We start from the raw sequence: 22321 nt of genomic DNA on the forward strand, positions 1-22321 counted from the left end.
GTGTTCAATGCTAAGGATACAAAGAAAGGCAAAAACATGGTCCCTGCCTTCAAGGAGCTCATATCATGTAAATAATTGTTCCTACAAGATATGTACAGTGTTGGAGAAGTTGAGTGAAGGAACAGAAAGGGAAGGCTAGTCCAGCTGGACCACAGTGGACAGGAAAGGGAGTAATGTAAGGGATGTTCCAAAAGTCTTAATGCAGTTTTAAGCTATTAAAGCTTAACTAATCTGGAAAAAGAGGTAGGGGCCAGGTCATGTTTTAGAACACAAACAAAGATGTCGATAGTTTATCCTGGGGTGGGGAACCTGTGACCTGGAGGCCACATGTGGCCTTCTAGGTCCTTGGGTGCAGCCTTTTGACTGAATCCAAGTTTTATGGAACAAATCCTTTTATTAAGGGGATTTTTTCCTGTGAAGTTTAGATTCAGTCAAAGAGCCACACTTCAGGACCTAGAAGGCCACAGGTTCCCCACCCCTGGTTTATTCTAAAGGCAATAAGGAGCCACCAGGGTTTATCGAGTTGGGGGATGACATGGTTAAATGTACCCTTTAAGAAAACCACTTTGGCAGGTTTGTGGAAGATGGATTGTTTCCACAGTTGGACAGCTTTCATTGTTAGAAAAAAGAAGAAATACACTCTTTCATAGCTCATGTTTCTGAAGCATTTAGGGTTTACTAAAAGCTTTTCTCACATTGTCCTTGCGAAGTCGTTCTACAGGTTTTATATATCCCTATTCTAGAGACACAGAAACCAAGGCTCAAGCTTGCCTACAAACACACACCTAGCTGGTCTCTAAGCCAGGTGTCTTTACTGCTCCATCCACTCTACTGAACTGTGTCTCAGAAACAAGAGGCTTGTATTTTAGGGGCTGAAAAATGAATCATTTGGCAACACAGGACAATTTGGGGTCCAGTGCCTGGGCATCACAAGAATGCTGTGTCAGTACTCTGCTAAGCTTCCAAAATGGGAAAAACACCATGGCTGGGATGTTGTCTGGGCATCTCCTCCCATATCAGTCATCCAGCCATCTTCAAATCCCCGGGGAGATGAACGGAGTCATAAAATCCAAGTTTCTTTCCATCCACTCACTAGCCTTCCCTCTGACTTGGCCTGATGTAATAACTTCCCCTTTCTAAAGTGGGTGGTGAGCTATGTCTTCATTCACCCTCCCTCTTCCACCTCCATCTTTGCCCTTGATCTCAGACTCCTTTAAGGAAGTCTCCCTTCTGCTGAGATAGGGGTGCCTGGAGATTTCTGTGCCTTCCCATTGATCAGAGCCAGCTGCAGACACATCTGGCCATGGCTGCATCAGCAGGGATGTGAGCCCACAGCTTCCTCTCAGCATGGATAAATAACATCCTTGATCCATTTGAAAGTGCATAATTTTAATTCAGTCCTCCTGGTGGGCTTCCTAAATGGCTCCAGGTGGGCTCATAGATCTTTCTTCAGATAGCCCCCAAAACCACTTTGCATTTCCGATGTTCCATTTTCTTTCTTGGGGAATAATTGAGTGAAGTCCTGTTGGTTGATGCAAATAGAAAAAAGCTGTGTTACAGATGGGGGACTGGAAAGCATTTACTTTCTGAAACATGAGCCCTGCTGACCCTCAGAGTTATGGCTACCTTCTGACAGGCTCCTGTATAATTTCATAATATCACCAAAACCATTCTCATCAAAATGCATTTTTAGATGAATGATGACAAGCTAGGGATCAAACAGGGTGAAATGGAAACCGGAAGCCCCCCATTCTTGGCTGTAGCCAGGCCCCTGGTGGCTTATGTTTGATATTGGAACAAAAGGAGATCCTCACAGGTCTTTGAACAGATTGCAAAAAGAGATTCACTTAGCCATTGCAGGAGAAGGATCGGCATTGACGACCTCGTAAGTTGATTCAGCCAAGCAAAGATCCCCTGCCTTTCAGTTTCCCATTGTGGTCCATCAGCCAAACATCAGAGACTGCCTGTGGCAAGCACCTCCTTGCTGTTTTATACTCAGACTACCTGGGAATGATCTCAAACGCCTGGGCCTTTTGTCCTCTGAACCAATGAAGTCTCAAGGACAATTTCCATACCTTTTATGGAAAAATTTGCCTAACTTGCATGGGGGGGGTGGATTAGTATGTTGCTCACCAACCTCCCCCCCCAACCCCCATGATCCTATGAGGATAAGTTGAAGGAAAGAGGAGGGAAGTGATATTTCCTCTGGTGAAGGACATACTTATTGGGACAGGGGGGAAAATGACTACTGCTTTTAATTATCTGAAGGGCTGCCACATGGAAAAGGGCTGTTACAATAGTCCAGGCCTGAAGTGGTGAAGGCCTGCACTAGAGTAGTAGCAATCAATCAATAAACATTTATTAAGTACCTATTATGTGCCAGGCACTGTGCTAAGTGCTGAGGATACAAAAAAAAAGGCAAAAGGCAATCCCTGCCCTCAAGGAACTTACAGTCTAATGAGAGAGACAACATTCAAATATATACTAAGAAAGCCATAGACGGGATACATAGGAAATAATGGTGCAGTGGATAGAGTCAGGGAGACTTATCTTCCCAAGTTCAAATCCCGGCCTCAGACACTTAGTAGCTATGTGACCCTGGGCAAGTCACTCAACCCTCTTTGCCTCAGTTTCCTCATATACAAAATGAGCTGGAGAAGGAACTAACAAGCAAAGATACTCCAGTATCTTTGACAAGAAAACCCCAAATGGGGTCACGAAAAGTCAGACACAATTGAAAACAACTCAACAACCGTTAACAAAGGGAAGGTAGTGGAATTAAGAGGGGTTAGGGAAGATTTCCTGTAGAAGGTGGGAGCCAGGGAGATCAGTAGTCAGAAATGAGGAGAGACAGAAGACAGCCAGAGAAAAGACATGGAAAGTCTTCTTTCTGGAACATCCAGGAATCCAGAATCATTGGTACATGAAGGAGAGTAAGGAGTAAAAAGTCTGGAAAGGCAGGAGGGGGCCAAGTTAGGAAGGGCTTTGAATGCCAGATGTATTTAATCCTGAAGGTGATAGGGAGCCACTGCAGTTTATTGAGTAGGGGAGTGACCTGTGCTTTAGGAAAATCACTTTGGTGGCTGAATGGAGGATGGATTGGAGTGCGAGAGACCTGAGGCAGACAGACCCACCTGCAGCTATTACGATAATCCAGGTGAGAAGTGATGAGGGTCTGCACCAGTGTAGTGGCAGTGTCAGAGGAGATAAGGGGACATATTCAAGAGATGGTCCAGAGGTGACATCGACAGCAGGCCTTGGCGGCTGCTTGGATATGGGGGCAGGGTAGAGATTATGAGGAATCCAGGATGACTCCTGGGTGGGAGCCTGAGGACCTGGGAGGATGAGGTTGCTTTCTACAATAATAGGGAAAGGTAGGAGGGAGAGAAGGATGGGGGTGGGGGGCAAATAATGAGTTCTGTTTTGGCCATATTGAGTTTAAGAAGTCTCTTAGACATCCAGTTTGAGATGTCTGAAAAGCAGTTGGAGATGCAAGATTGGAGATCAGCAGAGGGGTTGGGGCAGGATTTGAGAATCATCAGCATAGAGATGGTCATTAAATCCATGGGAGCTGATGAGATCTCCAAGTGAAATAGTATAGAGGGAGAAGAGAAGAGGGCCCAGGACAGAGCCCTGAGGGACACCTATGGTTAGAGGGCATGATCTGGGGGAGGATCCAGAAAGGGAGACTGAGAAGAAGCGGTCCAAGAGGTAGGAGGAGAACCAGAAGAGAGAGATGTCCCAAAAACCTAAGAGAGTAAAAAGTGTTAAGGAAGAGAGATCAACACTGTCAAAGACTAGAGAGAAGTCAAGGGGAATGAGGATTGAGAAAAGGCCGTTGGATTTGGCAACGAAGAAATCATTAGTAACTTTGGAGAGAGACACGTCAGTGGAATGATATGGTTGGACACCACATTGTAAGGGTTTAAGAAGAGAATGAGAGGAGAGAAAGCAGATGGTCTTTTTGAGGAGTTCAGCTACAAAGGGCAGAAGAGATATAGGATGACAGCAAGGATGGAAGGATGAAGTGAGGGTTTTTTTTTTCAGGATCAGGGAGAATGGGAATGTTTGTAGGCAGTAGGGAATGAGCCAAATTTTCTGCTTGGCCCCAGGTGGCAGAATAAAGAGTCAAAGTATCAGGGAGAGGGGTGACAGCTCCGCAGAACAGGAAAAACTTCCAACAGTCACCCAAGTCATTCAGTTCAATTCAACAAATATTTATTGAATGTCTGCCATGTGCATTGCACAGTGCTAGGCACTGAGGATACAAAGATAGAAAATGAAACAGTGCCTGCCCTCAAGGAGTTTCCATTCTAGCAAGGGGCTACAACACATGTGCTCTCAAATGCTCAGGTACTCCAAGGATATGTGATCTCATTGATTTGGAAGTGCCCTCCAGTGCCACAGATCTCAATCTATCCATGCCTAGCCATCGGGTGCAACACTCTCATTCATGGCCTTTCACCATGCCTTCCTTGCTTTCTCCTGACATTTCAAGGGTACCACTAGACCAGAGGCGGGGAACCTGTGGCCTCAAGGCCACATGTGGCCCTCTAGGTCCTCAAGTGGGGCCCTGTGACTGAATTCAAACTTCACAGAACAGATCCCCTTAATAAAAGGATTTGTTCTATAAAACTTGGACTCAGTCAAAATGCCGCACCCAAGGACCTAGAAGGCCACATGTGACCTCAAGACTGCAGGTTCCCCACTCCTGCACTAGAGCATTCTGGCCATTCACCTGACTTTCCTTGCCACAAGAGCAGCCATCTGTCATGCATTTCCCTAATGTTGTCTTTTACTCTGCTCATCTTCAAAGTTCCTCATTGGTCCTACGTTAGAGCCTCCCATCCCTTGCCCAGATTAGGACATAGATTTGGATTGATGGCCTGTACCACTTGTCCATTCATGTGTGTGTGTGTGAATGTATTTATGTGTGTATATATGTAAGCGTGTATATATCTAGGAGAGCAGAAAGATGGACAATGAGTTGGTCTCAGCATTGAACAGGAGAAGGTGAGATAGCTGAATTACCCTTCAGGAGATTGCAAAGATCCCTTTAATTCTCTACCAGTCCCCCCATGATTCTCTTGGAAACAAAAGCCTATCTTTTTTAAAACCAACATTCCATTAGTGCTATTGTATGGAAGCATCTGCTGTATTCCACATCTGCATGGAATACTATGGTCTACAAAGAATTGGAAATTAACATCACACAGAGGGCAGTGGGGAGGTATGGGATATCTGCAAGTGTGCATGCAAGTAATTAAATGTCAAATACATGCAAAGTAATATCAAGTACTATCAAGAAGGAGAGAATGCTAATAACCAGGGAGACGGGAGAGCAAGAAAGGTCTTATGTGGGAGGTAGCATCTGAGATGTGTTTCAGAAAGAGCTAGGGATCCTGCAAGGTGGAGGAGAAAAGGAAGAGCATTCCAGACATGTATAACCAGGGAGAAGATATAATTTCTTTTTTTTTTTAAGTAAATAGTATTTTTTCCAATTACGTATAAAGGTAGTTTTCAACATTCATTTTTTATGAGATTATGAGTTCCAAATTTTTCTCCCTCTTTCCCTCGCCTTTCCCCTCCCCAGGATGGCAAGCAATCTGATATAGGTTATACATGTGCAATCAATGTAAACATATTTCCACATGAGGAAGATGGAATTTCTTTTTCAGACAGCAGCTAACAGGCCACTTTACCTGGAATAAAGAGTGTGTGAAAAGGGACTAACATGAAAAATAGAAAGGTAGGTGGGAGCCATATTGTGGGGGGGGCTTTAAATGACAGTCTGAGGATTTTTGTATTTTGTCCTAGAGGCAATGGGGAGCCATTTTTGAGTAAGGAGTTGGTTTGGGGAATATTCATTTGGTACCTATGTAAAGAATGGATTGGAGAGTAAGACACTAGAGGCAAGGACATCAGTGGGGAGGCTTTGCAGTAATCTAGGTGAAAGGTGATGAGGGACGAGGCTAGTAGCTGCATGAATGGAGGGAAGGCGATGAATGCAAGAGATACCGAAGAGTGAGACTGGTAATTTTTGGCTACTGATGGCTTTGGCAAATGAGAGGAAGGGAAGAGTCACATATGACCCCAAGGTCAGTGATTGACTCTAATTAGATACTTCAGCTCAAAACCCTTGGGATGAAAGTTTTCCACTCTCTCTCACACCCCATCATCTGTGCACATTACGTGAGTGTGGTCCAGTCAGTTTCTCTCTTGGTCAGTGTGCAAGAAAGCCTAGAATATTTGAACTAAAAGAGACCATGCAAGTCATCTGGTCACACTTGTCATCCCCACCTGGTGGTCATCAGTCATAGGCATGAACATTTCAGGTGATAAGGAGCTTATTGCCTACCAAGTCAATCTCTTCCACCTCTTGGGCCACTGAAATTATTAGTAAGCTCTGACTTACGTTGAGCCAGAAACTGCTTCTCTGTAACTCCCATTCATGGGCCCTCAACAGCTACCCAGATCACCTGCTCCCTCAGATATCCAAAGACAGCAGTGATATCTTCCTACCATCTTCTCTCTAATACCCCTGGTTCTTTCAGCTGATTCTCATATAGCATATCTTCCTTCCTAGCCTCCCTCCTTTAAGCACTCTGCAGCTCATCCTTCTGCCTCTTAAAATGTGGTACCCAAAATGGAACACAAGCCAGATATGGCTGGCCAAGGCGGAGGCAGCATGCCTATCCTCTCTCCCTTGCTGAAAATATTACACATCTGTAAACAAAGCCTAAGCTTGGGTTGATTTTTTTGGTTGTTGAATCACACTGTAGATTCATAGGGAGCTATACATGAACTGATACCTAGCCACACTTCCCCTGTCTTGTACTTTTGCTATTGATGTTATAAACCCAAGCGTGGGACTTTACATTTATCTCTATGAGATTTCATCTTGTTACAGTCAACCTGCTGTTCCAGTCTGTGGAGATCTTCTTGGAGCCTAATTCTGTTTCTCAATTTGTAATAATAATCATACTTAGTTACTTTTTTATGTTACTATTCTTTATTTTTTAAATAAGTTTTTATGTCTTTTGTTTCCCTACTATTCTTTCCTTTTTCCCTTCCTAAAAGCTATACCATATGACAAATAGTATTTTTAAAGACAAAAGAAAAAGAAGAGGAAAAAAAATCAACAGATTTAAAATAGCTGATCAATATATTGAAAAAGACTGAAAATATGTGCAGTGTACAATATTGTGAGCCTCTTGTCTCTTCAAAGGGGAAGGATGAAGGTGTCTTCTCATCTCCCTTCTTTTGAGACATGCTTGTTCCTTCTAATTTTGCGACATTCATTTTGGATTTGTGTGTGTGTGAATGTGGTTGACCTTCCCATTCAAACTGTTGTAGGCATTATTGTTTTCTTGGCTCTGCTTTCTTCCCTCTGGATCAGTTCATGAAAATCTTCCCAGGCTTCTCTGTATTCATCATATTCATCATTTTAAATAGTAATTTTCCATTATATTCATGTGCCATAAATATAGCTTATTTAGCCACTGCTGATCAATAAGAAACTACTTAACTATCACAAAATTCTTTACCATCACAAAAAATGCTGTGACGAATATTTCAGTGTAGATGGGGACTTTTTTCTTATCAATGGCCCCCTTGGGGTCTTAATTCAGTAATGGAATCTCTGGGCCAAAGAACACATACATATTAGTCACTTTATTTGCATAATTCCAAATTGCCTTCCAAAATGGTTGTACCATTTGACAGTTCCACCAACAATGCACCAGTGTGCCTATCATCCCACAGCCCCTCCCATAGTGGGGGCTTTAGTCCCATAGGACCATTGCCTAGTCCCATCTTTTGTCTTCTTTTCCAATTTGCTGGATGTAAGGTGAAAACCCAGGGTTGTTTTGATCTGCATTTCTCTTATTATCACATATGTAGTCACTCTGATGGATCTCCCACTGTCACGAGTGTGAGCATCCACTACACCAGTGGAATTGTCACTAATCTCAAGCTGCTGGCCACGACAGATGCCTAAGTTTGCCTCTTTTCCACTTCTATCCATTTCTCCTATTTCTAACCTCAGGGGCCAAACAGAATGAATCGAATCCCTCTTTCACATGACAGCCCTTCAGGTATATCTATCATTGAGACAACAAGGTACAGTGGAAAGAGTACTGGTTCTGAAGTCAGAGGACCTGGGTTCAAATCCCATTTCTGATGCTTACTACCTGTGTAACTATGAGCAGGTCACTTAATCCCCCTGTGCCTCAGTTTCCTTATCTGTAAGCCAGTAAGCAGCTTTATTTATGGATAAATACTATGTGTCAGACACTGTGCTGAGTACTGGTGATATAAAGACCAAGCAAAAACAGTCCCTGCCCTCAAGGAGCTTACATTCTAGTAGAGATGATAACATATACCTTAAAAAAATATGAAATGAAAGGTTGGAGTATATGGCACCTCAAGTCCCTGCTAACTACAGATCTATACTTTCCACCTCCCCCAGCCCAGGATGATATTAATCCATCAAATCCAGCAGCCAGCCGAGGTTCTGCCTAATGAGACATCCAGACTGAGTGACTGGAATATTAACTGGAGACACAAAGGCACCCAGTATCCTAAGCAGTTCAGCTTGTCTAAATCCCTCCTGCTGAAAGCCAAGCTTGATACAACAGAAATTCCTGCTAAATATTTAGATCCTTAGACAAAAATAAAGACACAGTAAGAATTTGAGGAAAGAAAACAGACCTCTAATAAGGAAGCCTTGGGCTTCTTCCTAGAACCATGGAAATGGCAGATTTGGAGTCAAGTGACCTGGGTTTGAATTCTGGTCCTGTCACTTACTGGCTATGTGAGTAAATGCAAATGGATTCTCCATTCTGGGCTTCCGTCTCATCTATAAAAAGAGGGGGTTGGAGGAGGTGATCTCCAAGAGCCTTTCCACCTTTAGACCCACGATCCAAAGTATTTCTGGCCCCTGCCTGAGTCCCTTTTCTCAATCAGCTGCTGCAGCAAGCTGTGTCTTGCAGTGTTCATGTACAGCACTGGGTTTCTGAAAACCAAATTGCTTTTTTCCTCTCTACTTCATGCATTTGCATAGAAATGGCTTCATCGTTTAGGAAGTCATCAGGAAGGGAGCTCGGTTCAAGCTGTCGTAAAAATGGACCCGAGCTGGCTGAGTCAAAAGAAGGTAGAGCAGGTGGCTCGAGGGGCCTTCCTTGCTGGAAGAACAGACGTCCTAGCATCCTTGCTTAGAGCAGGCATCTCATGCAACCTCCTGCCCCCCCCCCGTCCACAGCATCCCTGCCAGGTATTGTCCTAGCCTTTCCCCAAACACCCCCAGTGATAGGGATCTAGAAATCGAAAAGCCCTCAGAGGCCACCTGGCCCAACCCCTGTATTGTACAGTTTAGGAGTCTAAAGCCTGAAGATTCCAGGTATGCAAAGCACTTTGCAAATCTTACAGCGTTATATAAATGCTAGCTAGTATTATTATTATTATTATTATTATCATTATTATCAAAGATGCAGTGTTAGCTCATGTATGTACAGCTCTTCCCTCTTCTGTATTTGCTAATAGTGGCACACCTGGTCAGAAGAGTGTATTCACTTGCATGACGGTAGAAATTCAGTCAAACCTGAAAAATACCTGCTAATTGAGCACCAATTTGGTGCTTGGTGGACCTGGGAAGCTCTTGTCAGTGGCTCAAGCTTTAGCCCCCTGGACCAATTAAGTCTTGAAGATGATTTCCTTTTTAGGAAGAAACTATTGTATGTGTCACAGCCCAAGACTGCCATGGGTCTATTTGTAGTGAGTGTTTTTGTTGTTGGCTGCTAGGTGGCGCCATAGTGCATAGAGCCCTGGCCTTGGAAAGCAAGACTCATTTGGGCAAGTCACTTAGCCCTGTTTGCCTCAGTTTCCTCATCGGTAAAATGAGCTAGAGAAGGAGAACAGCAAACCACTCCGATATCTTTGCCAAGAAAACCCCAAATGGGGTCATGAAGAGTTGGATATGACTGAACAGCAACAGATTTGGGTCGATATACTTCTGCCGAACCATCAGTAGGCCACAGGGAGTGAAGGCCTAAACTTCCACACCCCCCCTGTGCGGAGCCCAGAGTTGTACACAGCAGGTGCTCAATAAATGTCTGTTGGAACAACTTTGAAAGGCTTAGAAATTCTGATCCACACAATGACCAAACACAATTCCAGAGGATTCATGGCGGACCAGGCTGCCCATCTCTAGACAGAGTGTGGAGGACTCTGGGGGCAGATACATACATATATGTATATATACATACACACATTTGGAACCTGGCCAATGGAGGAATTCATTTTGATTCACTATACACTTTTCTAATAGATTTTGCTTTTCTTCTCAGTGGAGGAGGAGGAGGAAGGAGGGGAAGAATGCAGATCTGAAAATAAAATAAAATCAAATTGTTAAAAAAAATTTTTTTATAGTTTACTGAGTTTGACTCCTTCGTTTATAGATGAGGTCATCGAGGCTCAGGGAATGAGTAATGAGCTTCTCCTTGAAGCTGTGATTTGACCCCTTTTCCCAACTCTTATCAATCCAGCACACTGGTCACCAGGGTTCCATTAAACCTCCCAAAGGCTCTGAAAGCTGTGGAGCGCATCTGTCTGAGAGAATCCTACTTCCCCTCCCACCCACCATGGAACCCACAGTAATAATGACAGCGCTGCAGTCAAGCCAGCCCTGAGGGAGGGAGACTGACTAATCTGCTTATTCACGAAAAAGCTTCCCTGGGCAACTTCTCCCCATTGCAGAGTTAGACTGAGGCCAGGTGGTGAAGGGCTTTATAAGTAAAAGAAAAAAGTTTAGATCTGATCCTAGAGGCAATAGGGAGCAACCAGAGTTGTTTGAGTAAGGGTGGTCAGATCTGGATTTAGGGAAAATCACTTTGGTAGAATGAAATGTCAGCACTGGGAGAGACCTTAGGACATAGAATGTCCATTGGAAGGAGCCTGATTCAACCATACCTGAATAGAAGTCAGCTGCGGTATTCTCAACAAGTGATCATCCAACTTCTGCTTAAAAAGTGCTACTTTTGGGGCAACTAGGTGGTGTAGTGGATAGAGCACCACCCTGGAGTCAGGAGGACCTGAGTTCAAATCTGATCTCAGACACATAACACTCACTAGCTGTGTGACCCTGGGCAAGTCACTTAACCCCAATTGCCTCACCAAAAAAAAAAAAAAAGCTGCTACTTTTAGAGCCCTCACCGCCTCCAGAAGCAGCCTATTTTGGACGCGTCTGATCCCTTTACCACGTGATGTCTTTCTCCTCCAGGAGAGCTATCATCATATTTCCCTGTCTTCTCTTCTCCAGGCTAAACATTCCCAGTTCCTTTAATTGGTTCTTTTATGGCATGGTGTCCGATTCTCCAATTTTGTGCCTACAAAACACCAGGCATTCCCAGTTTAAAACAAAAAACTGGGCACGATCTCTGAGCTCTGCTCATTTATACACCCTTTCTGCCCTCATTATCATCTAAATCCATCACATACAGAATGCACCAGACTGAGTCCCTAACCCCAGGTTTGGCTCTTTAATTAATTGATAGGCTTAATTAATATACCCACACACACAGACAAACACACACACACACACACCTTTAATTCTAGGCCTTCCCTTTGTTGATTCTTTCTAATTTATTCTGTGTGTTGTTTACATATAGTTGTTCGGGTGTTGTCTGCCCCATTAGACTGGTTGGTTGCTCCTTGAGGGCAGGGACTGTCTTACCTTTTTTGTATCAAAGCTTAGCACAATGCCTGGCACACAGTGGGTACTTAATAAATATTGGTTATTGATTTATTTCCTTCATTAGAATATGACCTCCTTGAGGAAAAGGAAGGTGTTTTTGCCTTTCTTTGTATCCCCAGAGCTTAGCACAAGTGCCAGGCACATAGTAGGCACTTAATAAATGTTTGTTGACTGACTGATTATTAGCCCTGTGACTAACTCACTGGTACCTTGGCCAAGTTATCTCCTGTCTGTGGGCTTCATTATCCCCTCTCTGTGAAACAAATTGGGATTGGCTAAATGATGTCTCTGGCCCCTTGGTCCATGCATCTATGGTTCTCATCTCAATGAGATGTCTGAAGAACAGTAGAGTCCTGGGCTAGAGTTGTTTTTTTTTTAAACTTTTATATTGCTACATTAGTAACAAGGCCATCTGGTGGAACCTTTTTCTTACACTGAATCTGTACTACTCCTGAGAATGGAGGACACTCGGGTGTGAATTTAGTCATAGGAGGGCCCTTAGAACACAGAATGTCAGAGCTGGGAGGGCCCTTAGAACCCAAAATGTCAGGGCTGGGAGGGGCCTTAGAAAAAAATGTCAGAGCTGGGAAGGCCCTTAGGATACAGGTTGTTATAGTCAGAAATGACTTTATAGATCATTTAATCCAGTCTCCTCATTTGAATGGAGCTAGTGTACCGCTGTGATCAATTTGTTTAACATGAAGAAGGAGGAACTAGTTATTCACAGAAACTCCTTTTATCAAACCCTGGAATCCCAAGTTGAGGCAAGAATTTGGCTGCACAATCACTCAGTTTATGACCCAGGTAACAGTTGCCAATTCTGCAAAAACCCATAAAGAAATTCTCTAAGGAACTGTCCTTTGGTAATTGAATTCAGCATATTAATCAACCAGCTAATATTTATTGAGAATCCTGCCATTGTTTTCATTAAACATTCCAACATCCTGTGTTCCAAGATCCCTTCCAGCTCTGACATTATACATTCTATGATACTTCCTAGTTCCAAGACTCTAATCTCTAAGGGCCCTCCCAGCTCTGACATTCTGGGTTCTAAGGCCCCTCCCAGCTCTGACATTCTGGGTTCTAAGGCCCCTCCCAGCTCTCACATTCTGGGTTCTAAGGGCCCTCCCAGCTCTGACATTCAGTGTTCTAAGGCCCCTCCCAGCTCTGACATTCTGGGTTCTAAGGCCCCTCCCACCTCTGACATTCTGGGTTCTAAGGGCCCTCCCAGCTCTGACATTCTCTGTTCTAAGGCCCCTCCCAGCCCTGACATTTTGGGTTCTAAGGGCCCTCCAGATTCTGTGTTCTAAGGTCCTTTCTAGCTCTGATGTTTTCTGTTCTAAGCCCAACCTCCCCCATCTCTGACATTCTATGCTGTATAGCCCTCTCAGCTCTAATACTCAATAATTCTATGATTAGCAGTCTCCTTTTGGCCCTTTGTTACTGTAATTGCTATGGAAATGGAAATGGAAAAAGCAGTCATTTGAAAAGAAAGAGAAGAACAGTAACAGTGAAATTATATTCTGCACCTGGCATATTTTTCCATCAAATTAAATAAATTACACAAGAAGAACACGTACCCTCATCTTGCAAGGAGAGCCAGCCAGGCTCGGGGCCTGGTTCACTCCCCGTGAACCATGAAAGTGTCAAGTGTTAGCGCTATTCACTGAGGATCCAACATTTTAAAATGGATTTGGATTCAGCAAGCATTTATTAAGAGTCTGCTATCTACTCGGTGCTGTCATGTGAAGATTTTTTCTTCATTGTTCTGTATGGGGGGAGACAGGAGGGAGATGCAGCATGTACTTTTGTTATTCAGTCATTTCAGTCGTCTCTGAGTTTTTCTGACTCCATTTGGGGTTTTCTTGGCAGAGATACTAGAGCAGTTTGCCATTTCCTTCTCCAGCTCATTTTACAGATGAGGAAACTAAGGCAGACAGGGTGAAGTGACTTGCCCAGGGTCACACAGCTAGGAAATGTCTGAGGCCAGATTTGAATTCAGGAAAATGAGTCTTCCTACTGGCCTGGTGCTCTCTCCACTGAGCCAACTAGCTGCCCCAACGTGTACATAGATACGTATAATACATGACAGAGGGTCGTGGAAGCAAAGAGCTACAAACAAAGTGATCTGGGACAATGTTTTGTCTGTGTGAGGTAAAGAAAAATGGACTTGAAATCAGAGGATCTTCTTACTTATTAGTTGTGTGACCTTGGACAAGTCCTTGGCCTCTCCAGGCCTCAGTTTCCCCATATTTAAAATGCAGAAGTTGGACGGGATGATCTCTAAGGACCATCACGGCCCTCCAAGCTCTCACATTCTGTGTTTTAGGGCCCTTCCCAATTCTGACATTTGATATGCTAAGGGATTTTCTAGATCAGACATTCTGCACACTAAATCTGACAGTTCTAAGGTTTGTTCCAGATCTAAAATTGTATCTTCCAAATTATTATTTCTAATATGAACCTCATTCCTGAAGGGGGGAAATGGTAAGAAGACTCTCTCTCTCTCCTTCCTTCCCTCTCTGTCTTTCTCTCTCTCTCTCCTCCTCCTCCTCCACCCCTCCCCTCTCTCCCTCCCCACTCCCCCACTCTCTCTCCCTCCCCCCTCCCTCCCTCTCTTTCTCTCTCCTCCTCCTCCTCCTCCTCCCCCCCTTCCCCCCTCCCCCTCTCCCCTTCCCTGGCTCCTCCCTCTCTTTCTAGCTGGAAAGGATTTTGTACATCTTGGTGGTGCTTTCGTTTCCTTCCTTCAAGGTACGTTGCCTGGACCTGCTGACAAGAAGCAATTACCTTGTTAGTTTCCCAGTCTTATCACTCACTGCACACATCGCCTCCTGCCAAGTAGAGAGAAATCCTTCTTTTCAGCTTATCAGTGTAGCTGCTTTGGTTTCTACAAACCAATAGACTCTGTTGACAAATCGACAGACTTCAGTGTGATGCTGCCTTCCCAGCCTGGAAAGGAGAGGGGCCAGTTTAGAAGCAACTGGAAACCTATTTACAAGCATGCCTCACTTTAAGAAGGTATTTAATATGAAAATCCAGATACCAAACAGATCAATTAGGGCATGAGATACTGTTGTTCTTACTTCTCTATTGGCATTTAAGCCCTTGACAGCCTGGCCCCAACCTGCCTTTCCCTACCAGTTCTCCACTGCCTCTAGGATCAAATATAAATTCCTTAATTTGCCTTTTAAGAACCCAGCCCCCTCTACATTACTCCCCTTCACAGACCCTTCTGCCTAGACAAACTGACCTTTGCGCTGTTCCACACATGCAACGTTCCACCTTTCCTCTCTAGGTCTTTGTATAATCTGTCTCCCCTGCCTAGAATGTCTCCCTCCCCACCTCCACCTCAAAGAATCCCCAGTTTCCTTCAAAGCTCAACTCAAATGCAGCCTTCTCTGTGACCCCATTCCTGCTTCCCCCAGCTGCTAATGTCTTCCTGAAATAGCCTCCTATCTGTTTTATATAAGTTTTGTTGTTGTTTGGTTGTTTCAGTCATGTCTGACTCTTCCTGACCCCGTTTGGGGTTTTCTTGGCAAAGATACCGGAGTGGTTTGTCATTTCCTTTTTCGGCTCATTTTTACAGATGAGGAAATTGAGGCAAACAGAGTTAAGTCACTTGCCCAGGGTCACAGAGCTAGTAAGTGTCTGAAGCTGGATTTGAACTCAGGTCTTCCAGACTACAAGCCCAGTGCTCTATCCACTGCACCACCTAGCTGCCCTCATATACGTTCATATTGTCTCCCCAGGCAGAATGTAAACTCCTTGAGAGCAGGTTTTGTTTCGTTTTTGTCTTCGTATCTCCATAACCTAGCACATAGTAGGTGATTAATAAATGCTTGTTGATTAATTGGTATTAAGTCAGATGGATGGATAGATAGAATATTTGTTAACACTTTCTATGTGCCAGGCACTGTGCTAACTGCTAGAGATACAATACAAGTAAGCAGGATGGTTCCTGTCCTCAAGGAGCATACATTCTAATGATAGGAAACAGTACATAAAGGAAAGCTGAATGATAATGTGATGCCTGTCTTTAAGAAGGAGTCATCCTTGGCATCTTTGACTGGTGTAGTAGAAAGAACCCGTGGGCACCTAGGTGGCGCCATAGTGCATAGAGCCCTGGGCCTGGAGTCAGGAAGACTTGCCCTTCTGAGTTCAAATGTGATGTTGGACACTTACTAGCTGTGTGACCTTGGGCTGGTCACTTTACCCTGTTTGCCTCAATTTCCTTATTTATAAAATGAGCTGGAGAAGGAAAAGGAAAACCACTCCAGTATCTCTGCCAAGAAAATCCCAAATGGGGTCACGAAGAGTCAGACACAACTGAAAAACAAACAAACAAAAAAAAAAACATTGGGCTAAGAGTCACAGCAATACAGAATCTCAGAGTTGGAGGTAAGGGGGGTTGTGCCTCAGTACCCCCCTAGCCTGACCTGTACTCGGACAAGAGTCCCCTCTACAAGTGGTCCTGTGGCCTTTGCTCGAAGACCTCTGGCCTTCATTACACCGATGTCGTCACAGGTCCGGACTCCCTCACTCCAAAAACATGGACATGAAGTGCTTAATAAACTTGCATGTGCCCTAGAGATGCGAGCTACTAGTATTAGGCTCAAGATTTCTAGCCAGAAGAGGCTCAAAAAAGCCAGTACTTTAGACTACAATCTCTTCATTCTACAGCCAGGGAAACTGAGATTCCCAGATGGAGTGTAAGTTCCTGAGATCACAGATTTAGAGCATCCTCCCTCACGCTCCCGGGAGCCCACTACCTTCTGTGGCAGCTCATTCCACTTTGACGTAGATACTGTGATTCGTAGGAAAGTTTTCCTTACAGCCAAGCCTCATTTTGCTTCTTTTCAGCCCCCCTCCGTCAATCCTACTTCTACCCTCTGGGGCCTAGCAGAATAAGTCTAATCCAGGGGTGGGGGAACCTGAGGCCACATGTGGCCCTCTAGGTCTCTGGGTGCGGCCTTTTGACTGAGTCCAAGTTTTACAGAACAAATCCTTTTTTTAAGGAGATTTGTTCTATGAAGTTTGGATTCGGTCAAAGGGCTGCATTTGAGGACCTAGAGGGCCACGTGTAGCCTTGAGGCCCCAGGTTCCCCACCCTTGGTCTAATCCTTCTTCCCAGGGACAGCCCTTCATATATTTAAAGACCACCAGCACAACCCCACAACCCCCAAACCCAAGTCTTCATTTCTCCTTCCAGTTCTTTCAGCCACTCTCCAAGAAACCTGGGTTCAAACCCAAGCCCTGAAGTCCCCTAGTTATACACACCTGAGCGAGTCCTTCCCTGAACCTCAGTTTCCCCATCTGTAAAAATGGGCATAGTAATAAGGGCACTGCCTCCGTCCCTTAGGGCACTCCTTCTGTGATTCCCTGACACAGTTTATTGGGCAGTGACTGTCCCCTTTTTCATCTGTACTCCAGGAGTGGGCAGAGGAGGGAGAGGATTTTATGTGATAGTAAATTCACTGCTGAAGGACAAGAGACACATTAATTCTTTGAAAGAGAGAATGAGCCAGCAGCGTCCCCCCAGCAACACTCACTCTTTCTCCAAGGCAGCCAGCCAAGCACCATCATTGAGGCGGTGCTGGAAACCACTTGGGTTGTTCACTAGTAACTAAGGTGATAGATTCTCCTAGAGAGGAAATTCATCTCCTCTCAGATTTCCTCCCTCAAGGGTTCCACTGATTCATGATGCTGCTGCAAAGGCCACAGACCCTAGAACTTGGCTGTTAAGGATCCGGGAAGGGCTCAGAGCCAGAAGGTCAAGGGAAGGGTCCCATCCCAGCTGTAAGTTACTGACTGCATCTAAGATCTAGAAAAATGTTTAAGGATATTCTATTGAGAGGCAACATTGTCTAGTGGATACAGCACTGAACTTGGAGGCAGAAAGACCTGGGTTCAAATGCTGCCTCAGATACTTGCTGGCTATGTGACCGTGGGCAAGTCATTTAAACTCTTTAGGTCTCAGTTTCCTCCTCTGTAAATGATGGGCAGAGGGAGGTTGGCCTCCATGAACTTTTAAGGCCCCTTCCAGCTGTAAATCTACAATCTTATAAAGTTACTCTCCAGCTTGGAGCCTCAGTTTCCTTGTCTGTAAAATGAAGAGATTATGGTCTGAAGTACTGGCTTTCTGGGGTCCCTTCTGGCTCTCAGCTTTTGCTTCCTTATGATGTCATTGGTCCTCTTTAAGAAGGAAGGATGAGAAATCCGGCCTCAGACACTTGACACTTTCTAGTTGTGTGACCCTGGGCAAGTCACTTAACCCCATTGCCTAGCAAAAAAAAAAGAGAGAGAGAGAGTTTGTCCAATAGGACAAACTATAACAGCTCAGTCCCTATGGCACGTTGAAGTTTACAAAGCACTTCATATATTTTCATATGTATTTATATATTTTGGTGGAGAGGGGGTCCTGGATGTGTGACTTCATTAGTGTAAGAAATTCCTAGTGTGGAAATTCCCTCACTAAGGCAACAAGTTTATGGACTTAGAAAATGGCCTGAGTCACTGGGGAGGGGAGGCGTTATCGAGGGCAAGACCTGAACCCAGGTCTTCCATCAAGGCTGATCTTATACCCACTAGGCCTTGCTGCCTCTCTTTTCTTTTTTTCTCATCTCATAGAGAGTAAGCTGATGTGGTAGATAGAAAGTTGGCCTCAAAGCCAGGAAGACCTGAGTTCGAATCCCATCTCTGACGCATCCTGGCTGAGTGTTTCTGAGCAGATCACTTAGCTTCTCAGGGGTTACGCTGTAAGTGGCAGTATGGCTGACCCATACTGATAAAAGGAGTTTCCTCACTCGGGGGTCTTCTATACCAATAAAATCACAAATCCAGTCCCTATTCCTATTCATTTACATATTGTACCTTATCTCTTTATAATTTAATTATATATAATATCATATCATATAATTATTACTGTGTAATATTATGTTATATATAGTATTATATATACTATATATAGGATTATATAATAATAATAATAATGTGCAATATAATAGAAATATATTGGTAAAAACCAGGTGGAGGAAGACGGCCTCTTGTGTGGACCGTGTCGTGCAGTGCATTTGGGAGGACAGACTAGGTCGGTCATCCATCAGGACCGATTCCGTAGAAAGTGAAGCATGCCCAGAATTGAGCAAAGGGCAGTGGGATTGCCTTCAGGAAATTGCAAAGTGCTTTTAATGACCCTAATCTTCTCCCACAAACAAAAGCCCATCTTTTCAGGACATTCGAGGTAATATTGTGTGACTGTGAGTCATAGAACACTTCATTCCCCAAAGGATTGAAGCTGGGAGTCACCCAAAGGGCAATGGGGATTCTGGCAGTAGGCGAAGGCGGCTGCGAAGATGATAAATGACCCAAGAGAAGTGGTGCAAAGGGTGTCATCCAAGAAAAGAGCTGGACTAGGTGGGTGGCAAGAAGCAGCTAGGAGGCCTGACTTACAGTCAAGAAGGCCTGACTTCCACCCCACCCCACACACTTACTAATTTGGTGACCCTAGGAATGTCTCTTCTACTGTCTCGGCCTCAGTTTCCTCATCTGTAAAATAAGGCAATTCTGCTTGATGGTCTCTAAGATCCCTTCCTTAGGGATAGGGCCTGCAGTCTGGAAGACCTGAGTTCAAATCCAGCCTCAGACATTTACTAATTCTGTGATCCTGGGCAAATAACTTAACTTTTATCCGCCTCAGTGTCCCCAACTGTAAAATGGGGATAATAACAGCACCTACCTCCCAGGGTAGTTGTCAGGATCAAATGAAATGTATTTGTAAAGTGCTTAGCACAGTGCATGGCACATAATAGGCACTTAATAAATGCTTGTTTCCTTTCAATGCTTGGTCCCTTCTAACTTGACCTATCTATATTCTAACATTCTCTGTTCTAGGGCCCCTGGAACCTCTAACATACTATGCCCTAAGATCACCTTCAACTCTAATATTCCATGCTCAAAAACTCTTATATTCAGTCAAGTAAGCAAGCATTTATTATGCACTTACTGGAGATACAGAGAATACAGAGAGAAAAGCAAAATGATCCCTGCCCACAAGGAGCTAACAGAGAAGTTACCGTGCACATATATAGGTGTGCACAGAGAACAGATAAAGTGGATGAAAGGTAACTTTGGAAGCAGCTGAGGGAAGCAGTGAAGCCTTCCAGAAGGTGGTGCTCCCACTGAGTCATGGAAGAAAATGGGCATTCCGTATTTTAAAGACTCTTCTAGTTCTGACGTTCTTTATTCTAAGGAACCATGGAGCCCTGACATCCTGTATTCTAAGGGCCTTCCCAGCTCTGACATCCTGTGTTCTAAGGTCCTGTGCAAACCTTAAAGCACTATATAAATGCTAGCTATGATTACTAACATTTGGAGTTCTATGAATAACTATCAGCTCTAGAATTCCACTCTACCCTGAATGATCTTGAGCCTTGATCCTTCCCTGGCTGGGGAATAGGAAAGCTGCCGTGCTTTGGTTTTCATGGGAACTCTCGGGTTCAAGACAGATTCCCAAGTCAGCACAGAAAAGACTGCATTCTACCCAGAAACATTACGTATTATACATTCTTCCTCTGCCTGAAGCCCCAGCTTGGGGGTGGGGGACGGGGGGGGGGGGATGCTGTAGAAAAGTCCCCAAAGCAGGGCGGGGCATCAAGGGAGACAGCGTTGCTTTCTGCCCATGTCCTAGTGCTGCTGTCTGATGGTCCCTTACAAAGCTTCCTTTCTGTTCTGAACCATCTCTCTGATCTCCTTGAGCTCAATTCCTGGGGCTTTCATGAGGAATCCAGCACAAAATTAAATGGCCCAGGGCCCGGAAAGGGCATGGAGGTTTGATGATCAGCTAAGCTATTATCTTCCATGTGAAGGCTCTAAGTCCCCATGGCTTGTTCATCATTTCTGAAGACGAAGGTATCCCAACAAGCCTCCACCTGCAACTGTCCCTCTTCCCCAGTGGAAATCTGCCTGGCATACAATAGGTGCTTAATAAATGCTTGTTGATTGAAATCTTTTATTTCCTGTCCTCCTTGACTGTGAGCCTGAGGTGTGTGTATTTATGCCTCAGTGCTCTGCATACAGTAAGCATTCAATGTTTGCTGAATTAACTGATTGAGCTCTGCTGATTCTGAGAAAAGGCTCCACGTACTGCCAAACAGATTCATAACATCTCGAAGTTGAGTTCCTGCCTAAAACTGGGGAAGGAACAAACATTTATTAAGCACCTACTATGTGCCAGGTGCTGTGCTAAGTGCTTTATAAATATTATCTCACTTGATCCTCACATTGTACCCGAAAGGTACACCTAAAGATTCTAGCATCATATATCATTTTTCCTTCCTTCTCAGTGAGTGTGGAAGGGTTGGGAGGGAGAAAAATAATTTGGAACTGAAAATTGGAGGAAAAAAAAAGAATGCAAAAAAAAATAATAAAATGAAATTTTTTAAAAAAGGATTCTAGTATCATGGAATTTAGACCCAGAAAGGACCTTGGGACAGTAAGTCAATAAATGTGTTTTAAACACCAAGCACTAGGGATACAAAGAAAGACAAAAGACAACCCCTCCTCTCAAGAAACTCACGGTCTATGGGAGAGACAGTTTGCAAAGAGCTATGTACAAACAAGTTACATACGGGTCAAATTGGAGATGATTAATCCAGGGAAGGCACTCGAATGAAGACAGGTTAGGAAAGGCTTACTGTAGAAGATGGTATTTTAGCTGGGACGTGAAGGAAGCCAGGGAAGCAGGGAGGTAGAGATGAGGAAGGAGAATATTCCAGGCATGAGGGACAGCCAGAGAAAACTACCAGAGCCAAGCCAGGACAAGGGGCAGCTAGGTGGCACAATGGATAGAGCACTGGTCCTGGAGCCAGGAGGACCTGAGTTCAAATCCAGTCTCCGACACTTAGTAGCTGTGTGACCCTGGGCAAGTCACTTAACCCTACTTGCCTCCGTTAATATCCCACTGTACCTAAGACTCAGGCCTAAGTTTCCTGACTCTGCCACCCATTAGCTGTGTGACCTTGGCCAAGGTTAATTTCCCCTCTCTAGGCTTCATCTACAAAATAGTGGATGTCCAACTGTGACATAATGTTTCCTGCCCTCAGATTGCCAAGGGATCATCGAGGACGTTATCCTTCTCGGAGCACCCGTGGAAGGAGAAGCCAAGTACTGGAAGCCGCTCAAGAAGGTGGTGTCTGGGAGGATCATCAATGGCTACTCCAGGTGTGTCTAAAAGTGTTTGTTTCACTGTGGGATGAGCACCACCTGGCCTAACGCAGTTCAGGGAACCTTCATGGGTCATCTTGAAACTTGGGTTCAAAAAACCAGCCTTAAAGTGGAAGAACTTAGCTCATCTGAAAAGGATCTGGGCATCTGAGTGGACTACAAGCTAATTGGAGTCAGTGAATCCTGCGGGAGCCAGAAATGCTTGTGGTATTTGGGGCTACATTTAGAGAAAAATAAGGAAGCGTTGGTCCATCTCTCCTTTGCCCTGTCAGGCCACATGGGGAGTATTGTCTTCTGTTCTGGGTGCCACGTTTTAGGATGGACAGTGATGAGCTAGAGCAACAGTTG

The 22321-nt window shown here is 44.4% G+C and overlaps 1 protein-coding gene across 3 annotated transcripts in view; it reads left to right on the forward strand.

Annotated features, from left to right (window-relative positions):
• LOC114028477 (transmembrane and coiled-coil domain-containing protein 4-like) overlaps window positions 1–22321 on the forward strand; it is a 109908-nt gene that overhangs the window by 60521 nt on the left and 27066 nt on the right. For all 3 annotated transcript variants that reach the window (XM_027842718.1, XM_027842717.1, XM_027842719.1), the window contains one exon: window positions 21853–21970. In XM_027842718.1, coding sequence (XP_027698519.1) covers window positions 21853–21970 — 118 coding nt within the window. The remainder of the gene's footprint in view (window positions 1–21852; window positions 21971–22321) is intronic.

Source organism: Vombatus ursinus, unplaced genomic scaffold, assembly GCF_900497805.2.
Source record: "Vombatus ursinus unplaced genomic scaffold, bare-nosed wombat genome assembly UNPS02014884.1, whole genome shotgun sequence".
NCBI classification, from domain to species: Eukaryota; Metazoa; Chordata; class Mammalia; order Diprotodontia; family Vombatidae; genus Vombatus; species Vombatus ursinus.